Source organism: Anas acuta, chromosome 5 (genome assembly GCF_963932015.1).
Source record: "Anas acuta chromosome 5, bAnaAcu1.1, whole genome shotgun sequence".
In the NCBI taxonomy this organism is placed as follows: Eukaryota; Metazoa; Chordata; class Aves; order Anseriformes; family Anatidae; genus Anas; species Anas acuta.
Genome location: NC_088983.1, coordinates 7472716 through 7494111, shown reverse-complemented (window position 1 = coordinate 7494111; position 21396 = coordinate 7472716). Strand labels below are relative to the sequence as shown.

General features: G+C 40.1%; 1 protein-coding gene across 1 annotated transcript; it reads left to right on the top strand.

The window, feature by feature from the left end:
• Nucleotides 1-524: 524 nt before the first annotated feature.
• Nucleotides 525-20182, top strand: SGPP1 (sphingosine-1-phosphate phosphatase 1). Its single transcript, XM_068682515.1, has 3 exons — nt 525-1209; nt 11361-11450; nt 14020-20182. The coding sequence occupies exons 1-3, from the start codon at nt 631-633 to the stop codon at nt 14569-14571; spliced, it is 1221 nt and encodes a 406-aa protein (XP_068538616.1). The 5' UTR covers nt 525-630; the 3' UTR covers nt 14572-20182.
• Nucleotides 20183-21396: the final 1214 nt, after the last annotated feature.

Below are 21396 nucleotides of genomic sequence, written 5' to 3'. Positions count from 1 at the left end.
AAAGACCTCCAAGGCCACGTGGTCCAAAGATATTATTATTTGAATTCCACACCCCATTTGAGTTATTATTTGAATTCCACACAAGAATTGTTTTGGTTGGGATTGCTGTTAGGCTAATCAGCCACTCATGTCGTGCTTTTACAGAAATGGCGTGAAGCAGCTCATTTCCCACTTGCTTAACCTTGTGATTTTGAGGCAGAGTACACATGGGGTATCAAGACAGGGCACAGAACAGTTGGGCAGTGGGGAGCAGTAGAGGTTAAGCTGAGGGAGATGGGCTCGGCGTGGGGCAGGAGGGAGGACAAACAGAGAGCTTGTGGGGACCGCCATGGGCACAGCGCGACCGCGCCCCACACTCGAGGCTGAAGCAGAGACTGAGGCAGAGTCACACCGCCCGCCGGCTCCCTCACCACCCCTCCCTGATTGGCTCCCCTCCCCTTGTGGGCGGGAGCTACGACCCATCGCGACCAATCCGCGCCGCGAGCAGCTTTGGCGGGGAGCTCCCCACCCGTGCCGCCTGGCGTTACGCGCAGGCGCCGAGGGGGGCGGTGACGCCAGGCTGCGGGCGGGCAGCGAGCCTGAGGAGGGCGGCGGTGGTGGCGGTGGTGAGGGGGGTGCCCGGTGCCGGCCATGGCTGCGTGCCGCCGCCTGGCCGCGGGGCTGCGGGACCCGCAGAAGGTGGCCGCCTTCCAGCGGCTGTGCGGCGTGGAGGGGCCCTGCGGCTGGGCTGAGGCGGAGCAGCGAGCCGGGGGCCGGGGGCCGGTGGCTAACGGCGGCCCCGCGGGGCGAGCGGCGGGGAACAGCGGCGGCCCCCGGGGATGGCGGCGGCGGCCCCGTCGCAACTCCCTGTCAGGGGAGGAGGAGGAGGAGGGCGGCTGCCAGGAGTTCGCCACCCGCAGCCGGCTGCTGTACTACCTGTTCAGCCTGGGCACGGAGCTGGGCAACGAGCTCTTCTACATCCTCTTCTTCCCCTGCTGCATCTGGAACGTGGACGCGTGGCTGGGCCGGCGGCTGGTGATCGTCTGGGTGTGGGTGATGTACGTGGGGCAGTGCACCAAGGACGTGGTCCGCTGGCCGCGGCCCGCCTCGCCGCCCGTGGTGAAGCTGGAGGTGTTCTACAGCTCCGAGTACAGCATGCCCTCCACGCACGCCATGTCGGGCACCGCCATCCCCCTGGCGCTGCTGCTGCTCAGCTACGGCCGCTGGCAGGTACCGGCTGGGACCCCCCCACACACACACACACCCTGGGGTGCCTGCACCCCTTGGGGGGGGTTATGGAAAGGGTTGGGTGGGGGTGAAGTGTGAAATCCCGGCTCCTTGCCTCTGCACAATCACTGCTTCGTTTTCCTGGCATCACTCAGGTCCTAAGAGCAGTTGTAATGTTTCCCAGCAGTTCCACTATTTCAATGTTTCTGCCGTATTTTGGAGCAGCTCCGGTATTTCTGTCCTCTGATCCTTACTCTGAGCGATCGCCTCATCTTCCGAGCCCAAGTCTTACTGCGAGCGAGCGCCTCGCTGTGCCCTAAAAATCAGCCCTAGGAACGTGTGTGCCTTTCTCGAGGTTTTCCAGGTTAGCTGTTGTAAGGCTGGGTGGTTTGCATGCACACCGTTTGCATAGGCATTGGATGGGTTTGCAGGCTTCAGGTCCTGCTGACTGAGAATGGGGAGGCAAGTCAGCATCTAAAGTTTTCTTTCTGATTTTTTTTATTTTTATTTTTTTGCTTTGAGGCACTTCATAACTTGAATCAATTTGCCTTTTCTTTAACTCTTTTTTTTTTTTTTTTTGAGGGGGGGGAGTTAATTGCTCATAAACTGGAGATGCTTATTTTTGCTTTGAGGAGTACTCGTACTTTCAGGTGGTTTTGCAACTCTTAACGTGCCAAAAATTAGCAGGAGCCGATCTCTGAATCTTTTCAGAGCCTTCATTCAGCAAAATCTGGAGATGTCTGAGATGTCTATTGCACGTTGAGTCAGTGTGTGTTAAGTTGCATTAACACAGAACATCTCGTGTGTGCAGGCTGTGCTCTTGGTTCGGTGCTGGCTGCTTGCAGTACAGGCAACACAACTCCAAAGAAAGCGCAACATGTACGTGGTTCTCCAAATCACTGCACCAATTCCAGTAGTAAATGGAGAGCATTTTCCAGGCAACAAATGTCAGGTTTTAGCATTCTGTGCATAATGTTTAACAAGTTAAGCAATGTCTACTTCTAAGCTGTTAAAATTTACAAATTCTTATTATAATACCTGGCTAACTTAAGTCACATGTGTCACCTTTGCAGAGAACCCTTTTCTTAAGCTTTATTATGCAGGAGCTGAGCCCTTATCTTCCAGTTACTATTAGCAGTCACCAGTTGTCTGCTGTCATGGCGTGACACTTTGTGGCTTTATCTTTGTATATCGAATGGCTGCCTGAAAGGAAGGAAGGAGCTGAGGGTTGGACACAAAGTCACATTTGGCCTCTATTTATCAAAGCTTATGTATATATTTGTGTAAGGTGATACCATGTGCCCAAAAGGAAGCCCTTAGGGATTCATGTTCTTTGCTAGGAAAATCTGAAATCCTACTCTGCTGCATCTGTGCAGGCATCGAGTGTCACAACTTGTGGGAGTTCACAGAATAAATGTTTGGAGTTCTGTCACTGAGATGCTTAAGCTTACCATTGTTTTTTATGACTGACTGCAATCTGAATATTTGATTAGTGTTCTTGTTAGATGTGTGGGGCTGATGTCACCTAACGAATGAATGGGATTTTTTCTTGGCATGTAGGAAAGCTCATGGGGTAGTATCAGGCAGTTATTTTGCACACGCTGTCATGTGTACAAAGGACAGCCTGGCTTGATTGCTTTTGTATATCTGGCAAATTGATAGTGTTAAATAATAACTTTTTAATTTTTTAACTTAACTGGATTAAGTTTAACTGCAGTCTATGGAAATATTGTGCTAATTAACTAGATGCATTTTTAATGAATGCATGTTAAGAAATTATAAAAATTCAGCCTTGATGTTTTTCACTTAAAACCACTCTTAAGAAATCGGGGAGCAAACCAAGTCTTCAGATGAATTGATTTTTGTCTATGAAACAGATTTGAAAAACAACCTTTCTGAAACAAACTTCCACTACTTCAAAGCTTTCATCAAAACAAACAAACAAAAAACCAAGGCCTTTAAAAATAATTTATAGTTATTAAAAGTTAACCTGTAGAACGTTGAATATCTTTCAATATACCTCTAAAAAGAGCCAAGCTTCCATTTAGTGCTTCTGCTGTTCTCCGTATTTCTCTTACTTTGAAAGGGAGTAGAATCTATGTGACAACCTTTGTGTCATACTGTTCTGGAAATGGGATTTAAAAAAAAGAATGAAACAACTGACATCCTGACTTCTTGGAAAGCTATTAACGATGGGAGAGGTTGTCACAGCTCTTTTATTAAATTGCAGCTATTTGCCAGCAGCTCCAAGTGGTGAGATTTAAACTTGTTGGTAGACGTTGGGGTACAGTTTTCCTGGGTGTTCAGGCAAGCATTACTTGGACCCTGACTGCAGTAAATGAGTCCACATCTTAGCATTATTTGTTCAGAAAAATTGTAGTGGAATGAGACAGAGTGAAATAAGGAGATACGGCTGTAAGTCCATGCAGAGGTCTCCTGCTGGAGTAAAGGTAACTTTAATTGAGTTTGACAATTTAAGGTTTATAACAGACCAAAGAAAGCCACTCTCTAGAAGAGATTACTCAGATGAAAAGGGAATCACTTTCCTGTATAGCTTATTTGGAGCTTGCCTTCAGTAGGTTATGACTTCCTAGTATTGTGTAATTTTCTATCAAGTGCAGTCTGTGAGTCTTTCCCTTGAACAATATGGAGAACAAAGAAAATCTGCTCTTAATTTTGTAGCTGTGGCCCAAATTACCCATTTTAAAAACAACAATTTTGGTTTTCTTTTAACCTGTTGAATTAAGTTTGTGGTTTCCTATTTTTCAATGTCTGTCTAACCCTGTTACAATTCCATGCCTTTCACAAAGCATTTGGATGGATGTGGGGCTATACATAGTAAAACTAAAATGCTTCCTTATAAATGCAATTTTTCAGGTAAATTTTATCAGAAATACTATATTTTAAAGATGATTGTGATAATTTTTTTCTTAGAGATTTTGGACAAAAGGAATGTTCAATGCAAATGTGCTTTGGGATGAAAGTCAGATGTTAAGATAATTTTCATTATAGCTAACTGTTCTGTTCCTTGTAGAATGTAATTTTTCAGTTTCTCCTTGTGTTATAATCATTTGATTCTACTTGCATCATATGTTAAATATTTATTTTTTTTTAATTTCAGCAGGGAACACGACCTGTTTCAAAGATATTTCAGTAACCTCAAATTGCAAAGCTCAAGTCGAAAACGGACTAGAATTTATAAGCATTATAGACACTGATATTTTTCTTTCCATCTTTGAAGCTCTGATACCCTGAAATGAGAGGACAAACACTTAAGACACTGAGGTTTCAGATCTTGATATGATGTAGGAAACACTAAGCCTTTATCACACTGGGGACAACCTGCTTACTTTGAAATACTGACAGCTCGATGCAGCCCGGCTTATATGCTGTGCTGAGCAGGGAGGAAGAGGTGGTGTGAGGTGCTGCGTGTTATCTGCAAAATCTCCAAAAGCCTAAGTCTGAGGCTATTGGCAAAAGCCTTTTTTGTTTGTCTTTTAATTTTATTTGATGGCTTTGAACTGCTGCTCTCGAATAGACAACTTGTACTTTATTATAAACACTGCTTGGGTTCGGGTGGTACCTGAATGTGTCACAACCCTGCTGGTTTGTTTTCAGGGGAAAAAGGATCAGCCAGGGGGACAGAAAAGGCCCTGTTCTGCCCGATTTCCTGCGGTGCCCAGCTTGGCTGTGGCAACAGCTGCTGGGCTGGGACAGTGATGGGTTCCTGAGCCCTGCCTTAATGAGCTGAGGCTCCCGCTGGAGGCTGCAGAACAAACCTCGTTAAGTTGATACTCACTCAGCAGGAGCCCGGAGCCTTGATTGATGAGCGGCTTGCCTCTGTAACTCCATTAACCAACCTCTGCGGAAAGGGCTTATCTCGGGTAGCAGCTGAAAGCACTGAATATGGCAGCATCGTCCTCCCTGTGTGCTGGCAAGCCAGTGTTTTATACAGAAATCCTGTCCACAATGACTCTTTCCACTCCACTGAGGATAATGGTGAGCCTAACAAGCACTGCAGCTGAACTTCCAGTAGTCATCCATTCTGTAATCGTTTCTTTGACACACCTCAAAGTATTTTCCAGTTTTCATTTACTTTATGCTCTGATCCTTCATGCTCCTGATTGTGTTTGTAACGTGGTGCTGGGTCAAACACCCCTCCAGAAGTCTTTCATCTGCACCCTGACTTTTATCAACCAAAGCTGATGAATCTAGTAACGCGAGATGGGTTTGACGGGATCTGCATTGGGATTTCAGAGTTCTGCATCATTATGATTGACCACCGCTAAGTTTTCCCTCTAGAATTGCCTGCCTGCACTCCAGTTTCTAAAGGGTAACTTCTGTCAGGTTCCCCTGGGCAGGGGGATTAATTAGCTGTTCGATGAACTCCCGTCACAGCACTGCTATAGCGGGAATTTTACAGCAAGCTGTATGCTTGTCTAATGAGTTTATTACATGGTTTGCTTAAAACAATCCAACAAGAACGCTTTTGACTTCAAAAGCATAGAAGAAGAGGTGATCTGAAAGCCCCAAATAACACAGTCAGCAGGCCATGAGAACTGGGAATTTGAAGGGTCAGCGTTGGCATTGTGTTTGAGTTGTGAAGTCATATTTTGTAGGCTCTGTTACTGTTGTTAGCTTATTTGTAGGGGAAGCTGGAAAAAATGGTGTGTCTTATTTAATTCAGGTACTCTGACAAGTTTGAATTATTCTGTGCAAGCAACCTATTAAAATCCCACTGGGGAATCTCTGCTGGGGCTACACACCGGCCTGTCCTACTGAACTGTGTTGATTGGCATTCAACACTTTCCAGTTTTGTATAAACAAATCGTTAATTTGCATGGAGCATCTTGGGGGACTATACAAAAACAAGTACAGTAAGGTTAGAGGCCAAGTCCTTGGAGCAGAAGGGATTCAAAGGGAACACTTCACTTCTGAAGATATTTTTTTCTTGGTGGATTGCACACGTGTAAAGCACGGCTCATACTTTGACATAAAGTCTGTTGGGTGAACTGAGAGAACTTCAGTTTGCAGGAAAACATTTCTAGGTTTTGAGGGCATAAAAAGAGGAAGCTCTTGGTGATTCTTGCTGGGTGTGCCGAGGGAAGGACTGCTGTTTGATGGTTGCGAGGAGCAGCAGTAACAGGCTGCAGCTCCTGTTGCAACTTGATTTCTTTTCAGATGCATAGCAGAAAATCAAACCTTTAGCTCTCTGCAAGGCTGGTTTTGATATCTTTATATTGGGATTTAAAGAAGAGGCACGTATCACTCAGATTTGTGCTCTTTTATGTTAAGGTTGGTCAGCAGAAGAAAGTAATAAATGTAGCTCAACCACTGTTATTTACCCCTTAACGTCTTTTGAAGAGGCTATTTTTTGTCTTTATTTTTCCTAAAATGACTCATAAATGGTATTTCCTTTTCTTTTAAACACCATCTTCTCCCTTTTCTGCCTTCTCCAAAAAAAATGATTATCACATGCTGTGTGTTTTGTACTCAGCTGGCCCAGCAGTGCCTCGGTCATCTTGTAAACATCGCTAACAGCTCCTGCATGGGCTGCTGCCCACACACAGCCCAAGCCTCTCGGTAAAGGCACGATGCTCTGAGTATTGCTGGGGTTCTTCCTGCTAACTGGCCCGCTGTAATTGTTTCAAGCTCAAGCTGAACTTCTGAGTTATTTATTACTCAGTGATCTTTTCTAATCATAGTGCAGAACTCTGAAAATGTTTGGAACCTATTGTGGACACCGAACATTTCTCGGGTACTGAATGCACTCCAGGGGTATAAAAGAAATGAGCATCCTGAGCGTTGAACGAATCTTCTGTTATGAAAGAAGGAATTTTCTGACCGAGGTCAAAGCTTTTCAGATGGATTGTTTCCTTATGAGCATTTCTAAACAATGGTTGTTATTAAGACTCTTGGCATCAAGTCAGATCGAGAGGAGGGAGGACAGGCACTTCAGGGAAAAGCTTGCTCTGTGATCCAGTCAGATGCTTGCAAGTCCTCTTTAGAGGATGAGGTTGAAGAAAGTGGGAATTTCTCACTTGAAAACATAAGGCTTGATCTGTCCCTCATTTTTACATATGAAGACTGGAACGCTTCCCCTTTAAAGAAACATATCAATTCAGCATTTGAAAGCCCAAACGTCAATGACTGTATGTTCCTAATCTGTATGTTGCATTTCTATATCTACAATCTCTGCATTGCTGTCGATTCCATCTGCCTCTACTGCAGTTTGTAGCATGCTGTGCTACGTGCTTACGCGTATTATCAAAGATTTATTCTGACCTTTGGGGAAAAATATTTGTGCAAGCTGGTTATCAGTGCTGTGATGTAATACGAAGTGTGGGTACGTTTCTCAAGGAGAAAAATACCAGGTTAATGTTGGTTTTGAGTCAACGTGTGATTTTGAAGTTCAGACTGAGTACTATGTGAGTGTTTTTGTTCTGTTTTTCAAATCACAAGGCTTCTTACTGTAGAACGAAGAATGCCATATGCAGTTCAGTAAATATTCCAAACTCAAAACGGTTGAGGTGGTGTGGAAGTGATGGAGATAGAAATTTTTGGGGATGGTCTTAATTCTATCTGACTCTAAGTGACCTGAAGTATGGTCAAGATTGAAGATGTGTCAATGCTGTTTTCAGAAGGAACAAGTGATGCCTTCTGTGTAAGAATAGCGATGACCTGAGAGAGAGGGTAGAAGTGAACTTGTCTTTTTGATGTTTTGTGCCTTTGTGGGTCTCATGTGGCATGTGAGGAGCCATGAGACTAGAATTGCTGGAGGTCTGCAGTCTTGATTTAGCCTCTTTCATTTAAGAAATTGTCAGGATGTATATTTTATATACAACTGTATAGGCAAGATATGAGCTTATAACTCAGAAGTAATTGATAACTGTTCCCATTTACAAATTTAGAAGCTATATTTTCCAGAATAAGACCCAAATAAGACACAACTTTTTTAAAAAAAGGGGGGGGGTATTATTTTCTTCCATAACTACTTGAGATTGGTTTATATTAAAGCTTTCCCATTAATTTTTCATACCGCAGCCATTTACAGTAGAAGACACAGTAAAAGTTGTTTTTTCTTTGAAGATTCATTTGTGACTGGGAGAGAAGCTTTGTGAAACACGGTTTCTTGTGAAGCAGGGCCGATAAGTGTTAGTACTTGTAAGGCATTATGCAAGTCGGTGGCGGATGGTGTTTGGGGGATTTCACATGCCTAGGCAGTGGGAGGTTGCAAATACCTACAGCCATGGTGTAACCTGTGTGTGCATATATGCAAAATACAGCCAGGCAGTCATTTTCCAGATGCAACAGCACTTAGACAATGCTTGTTAGTACTTCAGTACCGTTTTATTTTCAGACAGTGATTTGGAAATAACTTCATAGCATAAGCTTTTTTTTTTTTAAGGATTACGGTGATATCCCCTGTTGGTGTTACGACTTGGCACGCTGCTGAGCAGCTGTCTGGTGAGCTGCAAAGTGTGTGGGAGTGTTAATGTGCTCCTTTAGTCACCTGGTGTGCTCATCCCTTATGCTGAGGACAAAATTTGCGTTTGCCTTATCAGCGTGAGGCAGATCTCAAGCAGGAGCTACCGGTTTGGTGCTCGAGGAATTCTTGAACCCGGTTGCTTTGGCTGCTTTTAGGAGGCAGGAGCGAGCACCCAGGGGAGGCAGGGATTGGTGCTGTGCCTTGTAGCAGGGCGGTGGTTCAGCGTGATTTCTGCTAGCACCTAAAGAGGTCAGTGAGCTTCGGAGCCCTGAAGCGTGCCTGTGGCTTTCTGATGCTCCCCAGGTGGGTTCTGAGCTTGTGGGAGGAAAACCGGAGCAGTTGGTTACGCAGGCTGTGCTGGGAGGTGTGGACGTAACACTGGCACAGACCAGGAGAGAGGAAGGTTAAAACTTTCTGTAGGTTAAACATTATTCCTGTGCATTATGCACAGAGGTGGCTGTCTGAAGCTCCTGTGTATCAGTCTCTAAAGTAACTGACCCTTGAGATAAACTGCTCGTTGCCCAAGCATGCCAGTGGGGACCAAGGGAGGGAATGCTTAGCGTGGGAGCTAATCACAAAAAGCTGCTTAACTATTTCATTGTAGAATAGTATTCCAGAGCAAACTGAAATAATTAAAAATAGCAAATCAGAACGTGCCTAATGCTGCAAACACACTTGTGGGCCGGTCATATGAACTCTATCCCAGTCAGAGTCATCTGTCTCTGCTACAGTTAAAAATTCTTCTGCACTTCAGAGTGTGTGAATCAGTGCAAAACATATCTTTGGCTTTTTATTTGGGATGTGATAGGGAAGGTTTTGAGCTCTTGGATACAGATGCTTTGGTGCAGAGGTACTGAGCTGGTGACTGGTTTCGGATGTTTTAATGGATATCTGTTCTCAATAATGTTTAAAAAAGAAATAGTGTGAAAACTCTTTCCAAAGTGTTCTTCAAAGTAGGAGTTTCTATTCGTAACAGCCTGCCTAGGCCTCCTCACGCATGCCTTTTCCTTTATGCTCCTTTTTAGGCTGTTGCTGTTCAGCTGCTCCAACATCTTCTCCCCCACAATCCAAACTTATCCCAGTATCGTTCCTGCTGCAGCCTGCTGATCCTGGCACTTCCTTCATCTTCCTGTCAAAGCTCCAGCTTCTGAGCTCATTCCTTCATCGTTTCAGCTAAGAATAAATTATTAGGGATATAATTTTATTCAGTTACAGTTTCTAGACAATTGCTGTAGCAGAAACATACTGCTCCATGAATTAGTGTAGAGCAGATGCAACACGATTGTGAGCTGGGCACTTAGAACAGATTTTAATGTGAAATGTGATTTTCTGAGAGATTTTTTCTTTTTGGTTTGTCATATTAACATGATCCTGGAAATGAGAATTCAAACAATAATGGAATAATACAGAAGGCTGGTAATACTTTCTCAAACCTTTTGTTGAAAGACTGATTTAGAAGCTTGTTAACTCTGTTACAAGCCTTCACAAAGGATGACTTTCTCCAAGTAAATTAAAGATCTTTTTCTCTAATGTGGTGGATATTCCACCTTTCAGCTTGCCCATAAAAGCAGCGAGGGAAAAGGCAAGAAAATTGCCTGTCATTTGCAAGTCTTTTTTATTCTGACATTCAAGTATACCCAGCCTACTTGTTTAAATTGTGAGTAATAAAAAGTTTATCTTGATATGCTTTTGTGTAGGAAGTGAAACAATTTTGGAAATGTCATTTTTTTGCCTTATGACCTCTTTTACAGAACTAAAATATGTTTTTTAAAACTGAAAAAGGAAGTTGTATCCTGTCTTGTACAACATCTTGCAATACAGTAGTGGGGAAGTATTTTTTATCGTGGTGTAAGACGTGAAGTTAGTATAGTACATTTTATCCAAAAACCTATAAAAGTTAACAGAAAGTGTAGGAACTTAGTATATGATGTACAAAGTAAATTGTTTGTTGCCAGTTAAGAGTCCTTGTAATATCTTCTTCTACCAGAAGGTGCTGGAAAAAATTATATGATGTTTTTGATAAATTTCTTAGACCAGCCATATTAATTAATAAGGCCTTATAGAGATCAAAGAGGATTACTATTCTAAGAGTTTCACACTGATGCTCAGAGACTGATTCAACGATTGCAGAACATCTAAAACAATCTGTAGGGAATCAAACTCATCAATAAATTATTACAATTTTTTTCTTCTCAGGAGAAAGGTAGAACTGCTAGATTTTGCCTGGACAGCAGTTGATGGTACTAGCATGTTACGCAGCTGCTACACCCAGTTTATAACACAAGGGTTGCCCCTGGCTATGTTCCCTGTTCAGGAAACCATAGCACAGCAAGACTGTTAGAGATCTATCAACTTGTTACTGCTTTGTCTGGTTAAAAAAAATAAAAATAAAAAAATGAAAAGAACATCCTGAAATTCATATAGCCTGAATGCAAAGGAAGAGGACAAGGAAAAAATGGAATAAGTTTGACTTTACAAAGTTTTGACTTTATCAGTAAGTCTGCTTTTTATAGGCTTGGGTAGGCTAGGGCAAGAAAAAGGGTAAGCAGAAGTTGCAGTAATTGGTTGTTGCTAAGTTCCTTTTGTGGGGTTAACCATGGAATTTTTATAGAGTGAACTTTTTCTCCAAATTCTAATACAATCTTTATTTTTTTTTTCCTACTAGTACCCCCTTATATTTGGACTGATCCTTGCATTCTGCTGGTGTTTATTGGTTTGCTGTAGTCGAATTTATATGGGAATGCATTCAATTTTGGTAAGATACCCTAAATTTTTATTTCAACTATTTCTGATAATTTCTGGTTTCATGAACTTCCATTGCTTTTTCAATATATTTTCTTACAGTACAATAATTGCATCTAGCTTTATTTATTTTAGAATATGCTGTAATATAAGGTACAGGATAGGTACACAGGATGTATAGGGTACGTACAGGAACAGAATACTTGTATTTCCTTAGCAGAGAGCATCCACTACAATGTGATCTGCAATGTGTACTTGCTTTTTGTAGGCCATCCTTACCGTGCAGCAATCCTGTATTAACAGGAATGAAGCATCCAGACACATTTAGCTGTATTTCTTAGCTTCCCCTAAAATAACTGGGTACTTGATGTCAGCAATTTGGGTCAATTTTCTAGCAGCTTACTGCATTATTATTTCCTTGTTTCTGTAACTGTTGTTATTTGTTAAAATTGGGATCAATACAAATAATGATGTTAATACCCAATGCAGTACCTGGGTAGCTGATTTGCTGATTTCTGTACAAGGTCTTCTAGATGACGGTACTGTTCGAAAGTCTCAGTCTGTCATAAGAAGTGACAGCTAAATAAAACAGAAAAATGTAAACAAATGCATTATCAAGATTTACAGTAATGTGTACTTAAGAACCTTAAAGATTCTTAAATCTTTTTAGAAAACTGTTGATTTATGGTTGCAGTATTTTAAGATTGCATTTGCTCTTGTTGGCAAGAAAGAAAGGTACGTTGAACTATATTGAAATGGTCTCAGTGATGTTTTACAAAAAAGGGAGCATCACTGAGCAGAAATAATTTTTGCAGGGTAATGGAGTGGCTGTTAATGTACTCTCAGATTTCATGTCAGCTACTCAAAGCATGTGCTAGTGTTTTATTTGCCAAAGTTTCAAAAGAAACAAATAACATAGCTGTCATCTTTGAAAAACAAAATTATCTATTAAAAAGGATTTAAAAATACATATGTGAATGCATGTAATACGCAAATGGGAGAAACAAGAATGCTACTAAATGGTGATCTGAAATGTAAGACCACTAGTACAGATGGCTAAAGAAGTTTTTGAAGATCACTTCCTAAAAGGAGAAGAGCTGACAAAGTGATAAACTTGGTAATGAGTAATTAAATTGGTGGATGAAGGTAGCGTAAAAGGTGCACGTGAAAATTATAGTATGGTTTGGGTTGGCAGGGATCAATCTTAATTCCATCTAATCCCAGCCCCTGCCATGGGCAAGGACCCCTCCTGCCAGCCCAGGCTGCTCCCAGCCCCATCCAGCCTGGCCTTGGGCACTGCCAGGGATGGGGCAGCCACATCCCTGTGGATGAAAATAAGGCAGCTGGAGAAAAAGCTGAATGATTTATTTGCATTAGCGATGAGGAGGCTTCCTGAGTCAGAACCATTTGAATGCAAGGCAATTGTGATGAACTGTTCCTTCAGCTGACAACAGATAATGCCTTAGAACCAAGTCATACAAGAAATAGCTGTGCATCACATAGATAGGGTTTTTCAGAGCTCTCAAATCTCAGTAGGATTTGAGTGAAGTCCACTGATTTTGTTACTTATTATATAAATGAACTGTGTTGCCTAAGTTTGGGGGGAAGGTGGCAAATACAGCAGAATGCTATTGTGACCAATTTTGAAATGAGCAAGTCTGACTTTTGTATCAGTCAAATTGTATGAGAGCTTTTCTCAGGCATTTAATTAGTGGAAGTGAATAAAAATGATTAATTAAAGACAGCAATGCAAATACTGCTGACGAAGTCACACCCAGCTCATGGAGAAGTTGATATTCATGTGAATAAAGGTGATCTGGTCTCTAGTGCTTGGATTTCTAACAAACTTCTTAAAGGTGACAACGTTTGTGGATAGTGTGCAAGCAAGTGATTAATTAGCAGTGGTTGAAACTTAATGATAAGCTGAAAAAGTATTAGAGGAACCTTTTCATTAAGAACAGCCACTTTTAAAAGATGATAATAAAACCCAAACTTTGTTTCAAACTTTTCTCACCAACTGTGAGAAGCCGCAGAAGTTCCCCCCTCCCTCCTCTGCTTTAATCGTTGCACCCCTGGAGCCGCTCCTCAGTTCTTTCAGTGTTTGTTCTGAAACTGGAGTTGTGTGGAGTCTCAGCTGCCCTAATGCCTAGCTGCAGCAGTCCTCTGCTGCCTCACCAGTTTTTGGTGCCAGCCCCCTTTCTGTTGGCCCCAGGCACTTAGGTCTGGTGTGGAGATTTTCAGCAAACTTAAGTTGGCAGAAGCCATGTAGCTGGGCTGGCTTTGTGCCGACTGTAGGCTGGAATGCCCCAGTCCTGGATAAAGGCTGTTGTAGCCAGCAGATAGGTAGGTCTACAATGTCATTTGATCATGATGCAGATGTCCTGTTCATAGTTGACCAAATATAATTGCTTACCTTAACATAAAAAAAGAAGAAAGTCTTGTGCAGTGAATGTGAAAATGTGAAAAGACGGGAATTTGCAAGTAGATTTTAGCAACAGATCAGCTAGGCTTGTCTCCATATTACTGTAACTTCTTTTTTGAAATAGTTGTTACACTGAAAACATCTTTGTCTCTCCTCACAGGATGTTATTGCTGGATTTCTGTATGCTATTCTCATCCTGATTGTCTTCCACCCAGTTGTGGACCTGATCGATAACTTCAATTTAACTTACAAGTATGCACCTTTAATTATCATCAGTCTCCACTTAGCCCTGGGCATCTTCTCTTTCACTCTGGACACGTGGAGCACATCGCGAGGAGACACGGCTCAGATACTGGGCTGTGGTGCCGGAGTAGCCTGTGGCTCTCACGTGAACTACCTGATGGGCATAGACCTAGATCCTCCTCCCGACACGCTTCCTTTATCTCTTTCCTCTCTCACCGTGACTGTGTTTGGAAAAGCCATACTGCGGTTGCTGATTGGAGTAATAATCCTGCTACTAACAAAAGTAGCGATGAAAAAAGCTACCATCCCACTGGCGTGTAAAATATTTCGCATACCGCTCGATGATGTGCGGAAAGCGAGACAGCGCATGGAAGTCGAGCTTCCCTATCGCTATATTACGTACGGAATGGTTGGCTTCTCCCTCGTGTTCGTTGTTCCTCGCCTCTTCAGTTTCATGGGTCTTTCTTGATGCAGATCCATCACTTGAAAAAGGAAGAAGAGAGCTGGTTGCTGTCTGAAGAGGTGCACTAGTTTGCCAAGGGAAGGCCAGTGAGCTTGGCTTTCGGCAGAGTCTTTGCTTTAACAGCAATACCTAGCAGGCAAAGCATTTAAAGGACATTGCACATCTCCGGTGGGGTATGGGGCTGGGGGTCAAGTACAGTTCCTGAGAAGTGCTGAACTCTGTAAATGCTATGTCTGGCGTTATTGCTGTAACCAAGTCTGCGTGTTTGTGTGCGGGATGCAGTGAATGTACCTGGCATGTCTGTCATACTGTACCTGTATACACTGACAGGTATGTCTAAGCAGAAAGCTCCCCTTATGGTTTGTTTTCTATTTCAGAGGAACTTATTCAAGTTGTTGGACCATACACTGCCAAATTTGTTTCCCTCAATTATTACCTGAAGTCCTGCCTCATGATATTTCAGCTAATTGGCATTTTAATGGACCAAACTTGTAATGAGGTCAAACTTTTAAAAAAGAAAACAACAAAAAAAGCTTTTTTCTTTAACCTCCCATGCAGAGTACACTGTCTGGATTGGCATTGGTGATAGATAGAGAATGTATGATTCAGGTACTGTATCTTATGGGTTAACGACTGTGCCTTTCTGTTGTTAAATTAAGAAATGCCATATATACTGTGATGTAAAAAGACTAACATTGTTTAAAACCATACGTAATTAGGCAGATACTTCTTAAATGTTAAACTGTCCATGTTGCTGGCATGGTTCAAGTTAACCGGAACATTCACAGTTCAGCCTGTTTGAAATTGCATAAATTAAATGACCCAAGAATTGTGCTCTTGAGCTCAGGAGGTTGTAAATGGACAATAACCTGTTTGTAGGTATTTTTAATGTGTATTGTAAGTTCCTGGAAGAGGATATATTTTTCTGGAGATTTTTACAATGGAGAGATGTTCAAAATTAATTATCTAAAAATATAAACAAAAAATACCCCCTTCTATTAAGAAGTGGACCTTGCATACTACTCCAAACTGATTGAGAAGGACCATTGTTTTTAGAATGTACTTAGAAAATCTTTATCCTTGGAAAAAATGTGTATTTTTATTCATTAACATACTGTATTAAAGGTGGTAATCCCTTTTACCCATTTTAGCTGTAAGATAATACAATGATCAAAGTAAATTTTTAAGCATTCTGATAGGTAGGTACGAGCACTAAGAAGACACTATGGTCAATGCATAAATGGCTTCTGCATATGTAGATCTTGAATTGTTACGCACTTTTCAACTTTTCATGATCTTTTTTTCCAGTTATGAGTATAGCATGCAACGTTTGAACTGTAACTTCGCATTCTTCTTTTCTCATTTTGTTTATTTTACTGTTACCTAATATGTTACGAGGAACTGTTGTGTTACAGGAAGAGGTATTTAACTGTCTGGCCAGACAATAATTACTTTTGTTTTTGTATCAGTGCATTTTCTTTTTTTTTTTCCCCAGGAAAAAAACAAACAAAAAAATAATTTGGGTAGGAAGTATAGAGAATAATATAGTTAGAATACAAAACTTAGGTTTTCTTACAAAATATTTGGAATTGAAAGGTTTTTTTTTCTGTTGGAAATATGAGCTCCAAAATATTAATTTGTAAATTAAAAAAATAACTTCCCATTCATGTCTTTTCTCAAGCAAAGTTATTGTACACTCCTATTAGATGATGTGAAAATCTGACTTTGTGATGTGCATTCAGAATACGCTGCTATGAATGTATTCAAAAGAACTGAAGTGAGTTAAACACCTTTTATAGTTAAAAAGATCTTACATTGTAGAAAAAAAAATCACAACTAGAAATATGCACTGAAACAAGCTAGCTATTTTCTGTCTGTTCCTTTATTGCAGTTTTATGCTGAATGTGTAGTAAAAGATAAATTTGTTTTCAGTTTTTTTTGAGAGAGGGATTTCCACTGGCTTGGCTTTGTGCACTAAGGTAGCTGTTGAATAAATAGCTGGGAGGAATGTACACAAAATGCCTTATGTTTAAAGCCCTAAGCAAGTGTTTGTAGTTCCAATTACATTAGTCTGAAGCCTGATAAAAGCGATGGGATGATTTTCTCTGAAATTTAGGGCATACTAAATATCTGAGCTTCACGTTTTATAGTGAAGAATGTTTAAACTGTAGCACAAAAAGAATGGGTCAACAAATCTTTTTTTTTTTTAAGGTACGTATTTGATTTCTAAGAACTTCAAGTTTACAGAATTAATGTGTTCTTAAATGTGTCTTCTCTAGCTGCGCTTGCTCTGTTGTACTATTAATGGAAAAGAAATCCTATTGTGGAAAATGTAGAATGGGTGGGAAAAAATAGGTAGGGCTTTCACCAGGTTCAGGAAAATTGCACTGTAGCTTATTCTGCTGTTACTCAAATATATAATATTTTATATTTTTATACATTTACATTGGGTAACTTCAAAATGTCATGCTTTGTGTACCACATTGTTTAGTCTGCAGGAAATATATATCAGAATGTTGGTTTCTCCAGCACCTTTACATCCCTATTTGTAAAATTGCAACTACTTCGCTGTAGTTTACGTGAATAACTTTTACTATCCTATTTTCATGTTTTATAAAGGACTTGGCTCAAGAGGGCAGTTCAGCACAAAATATCATGCAATGTGAATTACTGTTACAGAGTAAAGAATTGTAAAAATACAACAATTTAAAAAATATATTTATTTTAATAAATTTTTTGTTAATAAGATTTCTCCAAATTAGTCAGAACAAAACAGGTAAAACTAGAGCACTTTTTCCCTAAGCTATTGCTAGAGTTGGACATGAAAAAATGTTTCCAGTGTGAGCATCAGCTGCTGCCAAATTATTTATAACTAAATTTAACATAGCTTTAAAAATGTAGTTAGATGTCTTTTCAGAATGATAATAAACTGAAAACCTCTCATGAAGTGGTGCAAAAACATTATTCATGTCACAGTAAACTTTGTTAATTGCAGTTCATAAAGTCCTGAAGGTAGGAATACCCTGTTACTGAAGTAGATAGGGATACACACTTACTACAAAAAGATACAAGAGATTTGTTTTAGGTAATTATTGTGTGAAATACAAAACTGAAACTAACATTAGAATAGAGTGTAATTTGGCAATAAGTTCTGTTTTCCAAGAGGCTGAAGAGACAGGAATTTAGTCTCATACTGACTTAAGCATGAGAGAGCCTTTTTTCCTGACCTGGCCCTGAAATAGACTAACACAGGCATTGCATCTTGGGTTAAGTTCTGCGGTCTAGTCTTATGAAAAAAAGTTTCATGTTTACAGTAAAGCTCTTGCTTTTGCTTCCCATTCTGTGAACTGGGGTTGAAGCATCTTCCATGTCATCCACGTGAAGCCCTTCAGCCTCTGATCACGTTTGCCTTATTCCTTATCTTGCAAATTAAAAAAAAAAAAAAAAAAAAGTAATTTGGCAAGCCAAAGGGAGTGTGTTGTTTTTTGTTTTTGTTTTTTTTTAAAGAAACTTTTTTCTTAAGCTTATATACAGCTTTTCTTGGGGTGGAGGGACAGACACCAACTAGAAAAATGCATTTCTTTAAAAATGGTATCTTTAAATGTGATGTGCAGTTTTGTTTTCTACCAGAACAGTGTTAGATTGTCTGGATTTTAAAAGCTGGCATGTTTTCCTTTGCTACTAGATTTTACTATGCTTTCACTGCGTTTTTTACACATTTCTTGCTTATTTCCCAGGAAGTGTCCTGAGCTTCTTGTAAGCAATTGCTACTTATGTGAAGATTGTTGGTTTGAACTTGTAAATACTTAAGGGCTGTTAGTGGCTGTTAGCTGCTCAGATACATAAAACAAACCTTGCATGCTGTAAGTAAATACATCTGCTGTGTTAAAAGTTGCTTCTATTTCAGCACTTCTTTTCTCAGTACAAAAGAAGGGAGATTGACATGCAATATATAAAATATTTAATACTTCAAGTGAATGAGGGGGGCACTGCTGTCTAACCCCTGTTAACTTTGCTGGGAGTTCTGCACCTAGTTCCTTATTTCATTGAGAGTGAACCCTGAAGGTCATGTCTGCAGTCTGATGTGCATCCATGAAACAGCGTGCGTTAAGTGACTTACTTCGTAAGGGACTGTTCTTTTTAAAATCACTTAGCCCAGTTTTTAACAGGACTTTTAAAGGGCTTACCTTGGAAGATGTTCCTTAGCCGCTGGAACTGCTTGTACATTTGCAGTGGATTGATTCTTTTTCCTCTGTACCATAGTGGTGCTGAATACTGAGATCACTGAATGTTAGTAGATGAAACGTTGCCAGGAGAGTTGATTCTTGGGGGATTAATTTTCTGTAACTGTTTGCGCTGTTTTCCTTAAATGCAGAATGTTTCTGGGTTATACAACTTACTGCTATATTCGACAAATGATTTAGAGGAAACTTCGACTTCTTATGTGGGAGGAATTCTCATTGAATGACTTCATGCCAGGACTTTATTCTAGTGTAAAGCTTAAGTGGCATTTTTTTGTTTCTGCAAAAAATATACAAGCCTGTTTAAAACATACTGTAAATACTGTCTTTGTCAAATGGATTAGTTGGGTCACTGGGTTGTTTTCTTTCTGTAATCCTTGTGAAACAAGGGCAAACAAACCTTAATTTGGAAACAAAGGTGTCATGGCAGAGAGGATATTGGTTTTTAGGTGTTCTCTAATCCTAACCGCATGCTGGAGTTGAAACAAATTTACTGTGCATTAGAAAAATGTGTTTTGTGCTTAGTTCTGCACCTGAAATAATTTGCATGTTACTAAGTGTCCATTTAACAGAATGAAGGGGTACAGAGGAGAATACCTTACCTTAAAGTGATTGGTAAGTGTAAATAATACGCCCTATCAATCTAGACTAAACTTTGTGACTAAATTAGTCACTGAGCTTTTTTTCTGACAAATTTATTTTGTTTGGAAGTCAAGGCTGATATGCCAGAAATGAAAATGAGTTTTAAGACAGACATTTGAAATACTGTAACTGAAAAAGGAGAATTCAGTAACTGGTAGCTTTAAAAGTAAGAGCAAAGACTGAGGGGGATTTTGTATTAAACTTAATGCACTTAAAAATTATGCCAAAATTTGGCCTATACTTGATTTATATGAAATCTGTAATACAATATAGATATATATATAAAATATAGTGCATACTGCTGTTTAGTTTTTTAAAAACATATGCATATATTTTTCTTGTTACTGCATTCCCTGTTAAAAGCAAATATCTAGAAAATATAAAAGAGCTTTGTCTGTATTAGGTGAGGCTATATGTTGATAGTATTTTGGGAAATAGTGCGGTTGTAACCCCCCAGTCTCTCAACCTCTTGGAGAACTTGTAGTTCAAACAAACAAACAAATGCTTTCAAGTGCAAGCCCTGATTTTGGTTGAGGATCATATAGTGATTGCTGTATAATAGAATACAACTGATGTGTAAAAGTTAATACATTAGAATGTTTTTGTTATCGTTAATGATTTTTTGTATTTGTACACTTTATGCGGTTGTCAACTAATATTTAAACTTGTATTTGCTGGTAACTGAAGTGTCTAACTTCATCTGCAATGAGCGTAATAAACTACTGTTGGATTCAGATGCCTTCCGTTGTCTTTATTCCTAACAGCGTTGAGGAGTATGTGGTTGGATTCATATCATGAATGTGAAACACTGACCACAAGAAAACGTGCCTCATGTTATCACAGCAATAATTGTTAGAACAATACTGTCTCTTAAGATCCAGCTTTAGATGCAAAAATTGAGGAAAAAGAATGAAGAAATATAAGAATGTCTTGAATTTGGGGCTGCTTAGTTTCATATTCTAGGTAATAAAGCTATTGTTCATATTGTATAGAAAGATTTAAGTTGCACATTTCCATAACTTTTTCTAGTTGTTGCACACTGATAAATTAATATAGAAACGTTCTTATTCATAGTGACAAAAAATTTGTTTTCCATGAGAGTTCCTGTTGTATGGAAGAAGAAAAACCTTCACAAGTTCTGGAAATACAGAAGTCTGGGTTTCCAGTGGGTATATAGTGGGTACTTTGTCTTAAGCTGCAGTTGTAGCTTAATAAGATAGCTGAGTTCTTATTTGAAATCAGCATCCTTGTGGAAAACAACCATGAGTTTGTATCCTGTTCGTCCACCTTCTAGTAACTCGCCTTGCTAATATGCTTTGAGAAGCAGCCAGCTGTAGGTATTTTTAATAGACTAGTAGTGAATACCTACAGATGTTCACAGAATGCATGTAGGCAGCATGTTAACGTGAGCTGTGATTCCACAGTAAACAAGTTAATTTCAGAATAGTGTTAATTTCTAATACTTAATTTTGCATTACTGTGGTCCCAAGATGCTGTAACTGCTATGTAATACATAAATGCTGTGAAATACTGGTTCATTTTAATATTTCTGTGGCTATCTCTAGCCTCAAGCTTTCTGAGGAAGATCAGAAAAAAGCTGGTTGGCATAAGTCTTGCTTTGTATCTTCCTGCAGTTGTACAGTACCAAGTGAGGAAGTATTACAGAACACCCTAGCATAGGGGAGAACTGACACTTAAGAGGATGCAGTTATGCTATTTCAAGCCAATTTATTGAGGACTGCACAGGATTCCTCCTTGCTGTGCTAACTGCAAGGATTTATGTGGAGCTAGTGCACAGGATTCTACTTGCATAAGGTAAGAATGTCTATGATAATCAATTCTGCAACTTGAAGAGATTGTTGTGATTGTTGCCTTATTAAGGCCTTCTTGTCAAAATTTAGATGATCAGGATGTTAATCCCATGGACCACAAAAACGTTTGATCTGTT

Coding starts and splice junctions, on each gene's coding strand:
- SGPP1 (XM_068682515.1), top strand. CDS start 631: ATGGCTGCGTGCCGCCGCCTGGCCGCGGGGCTGCGGGACCCGCAGAAG. Junction 1,210..11,360: donor TCAGCTACGGCCGCTGGCAG/GTACCGGCTGGG, acceptor TTTTCCTACTAG/TACCCCCTTATATTTGGACT. Junction 11,451..14,019: donor TGGGAATGCATTCAATTTTG/GTAAGATACCCT, acceptor CTCTCCTCACAG/GATGTTATTGCTGGATTTCT.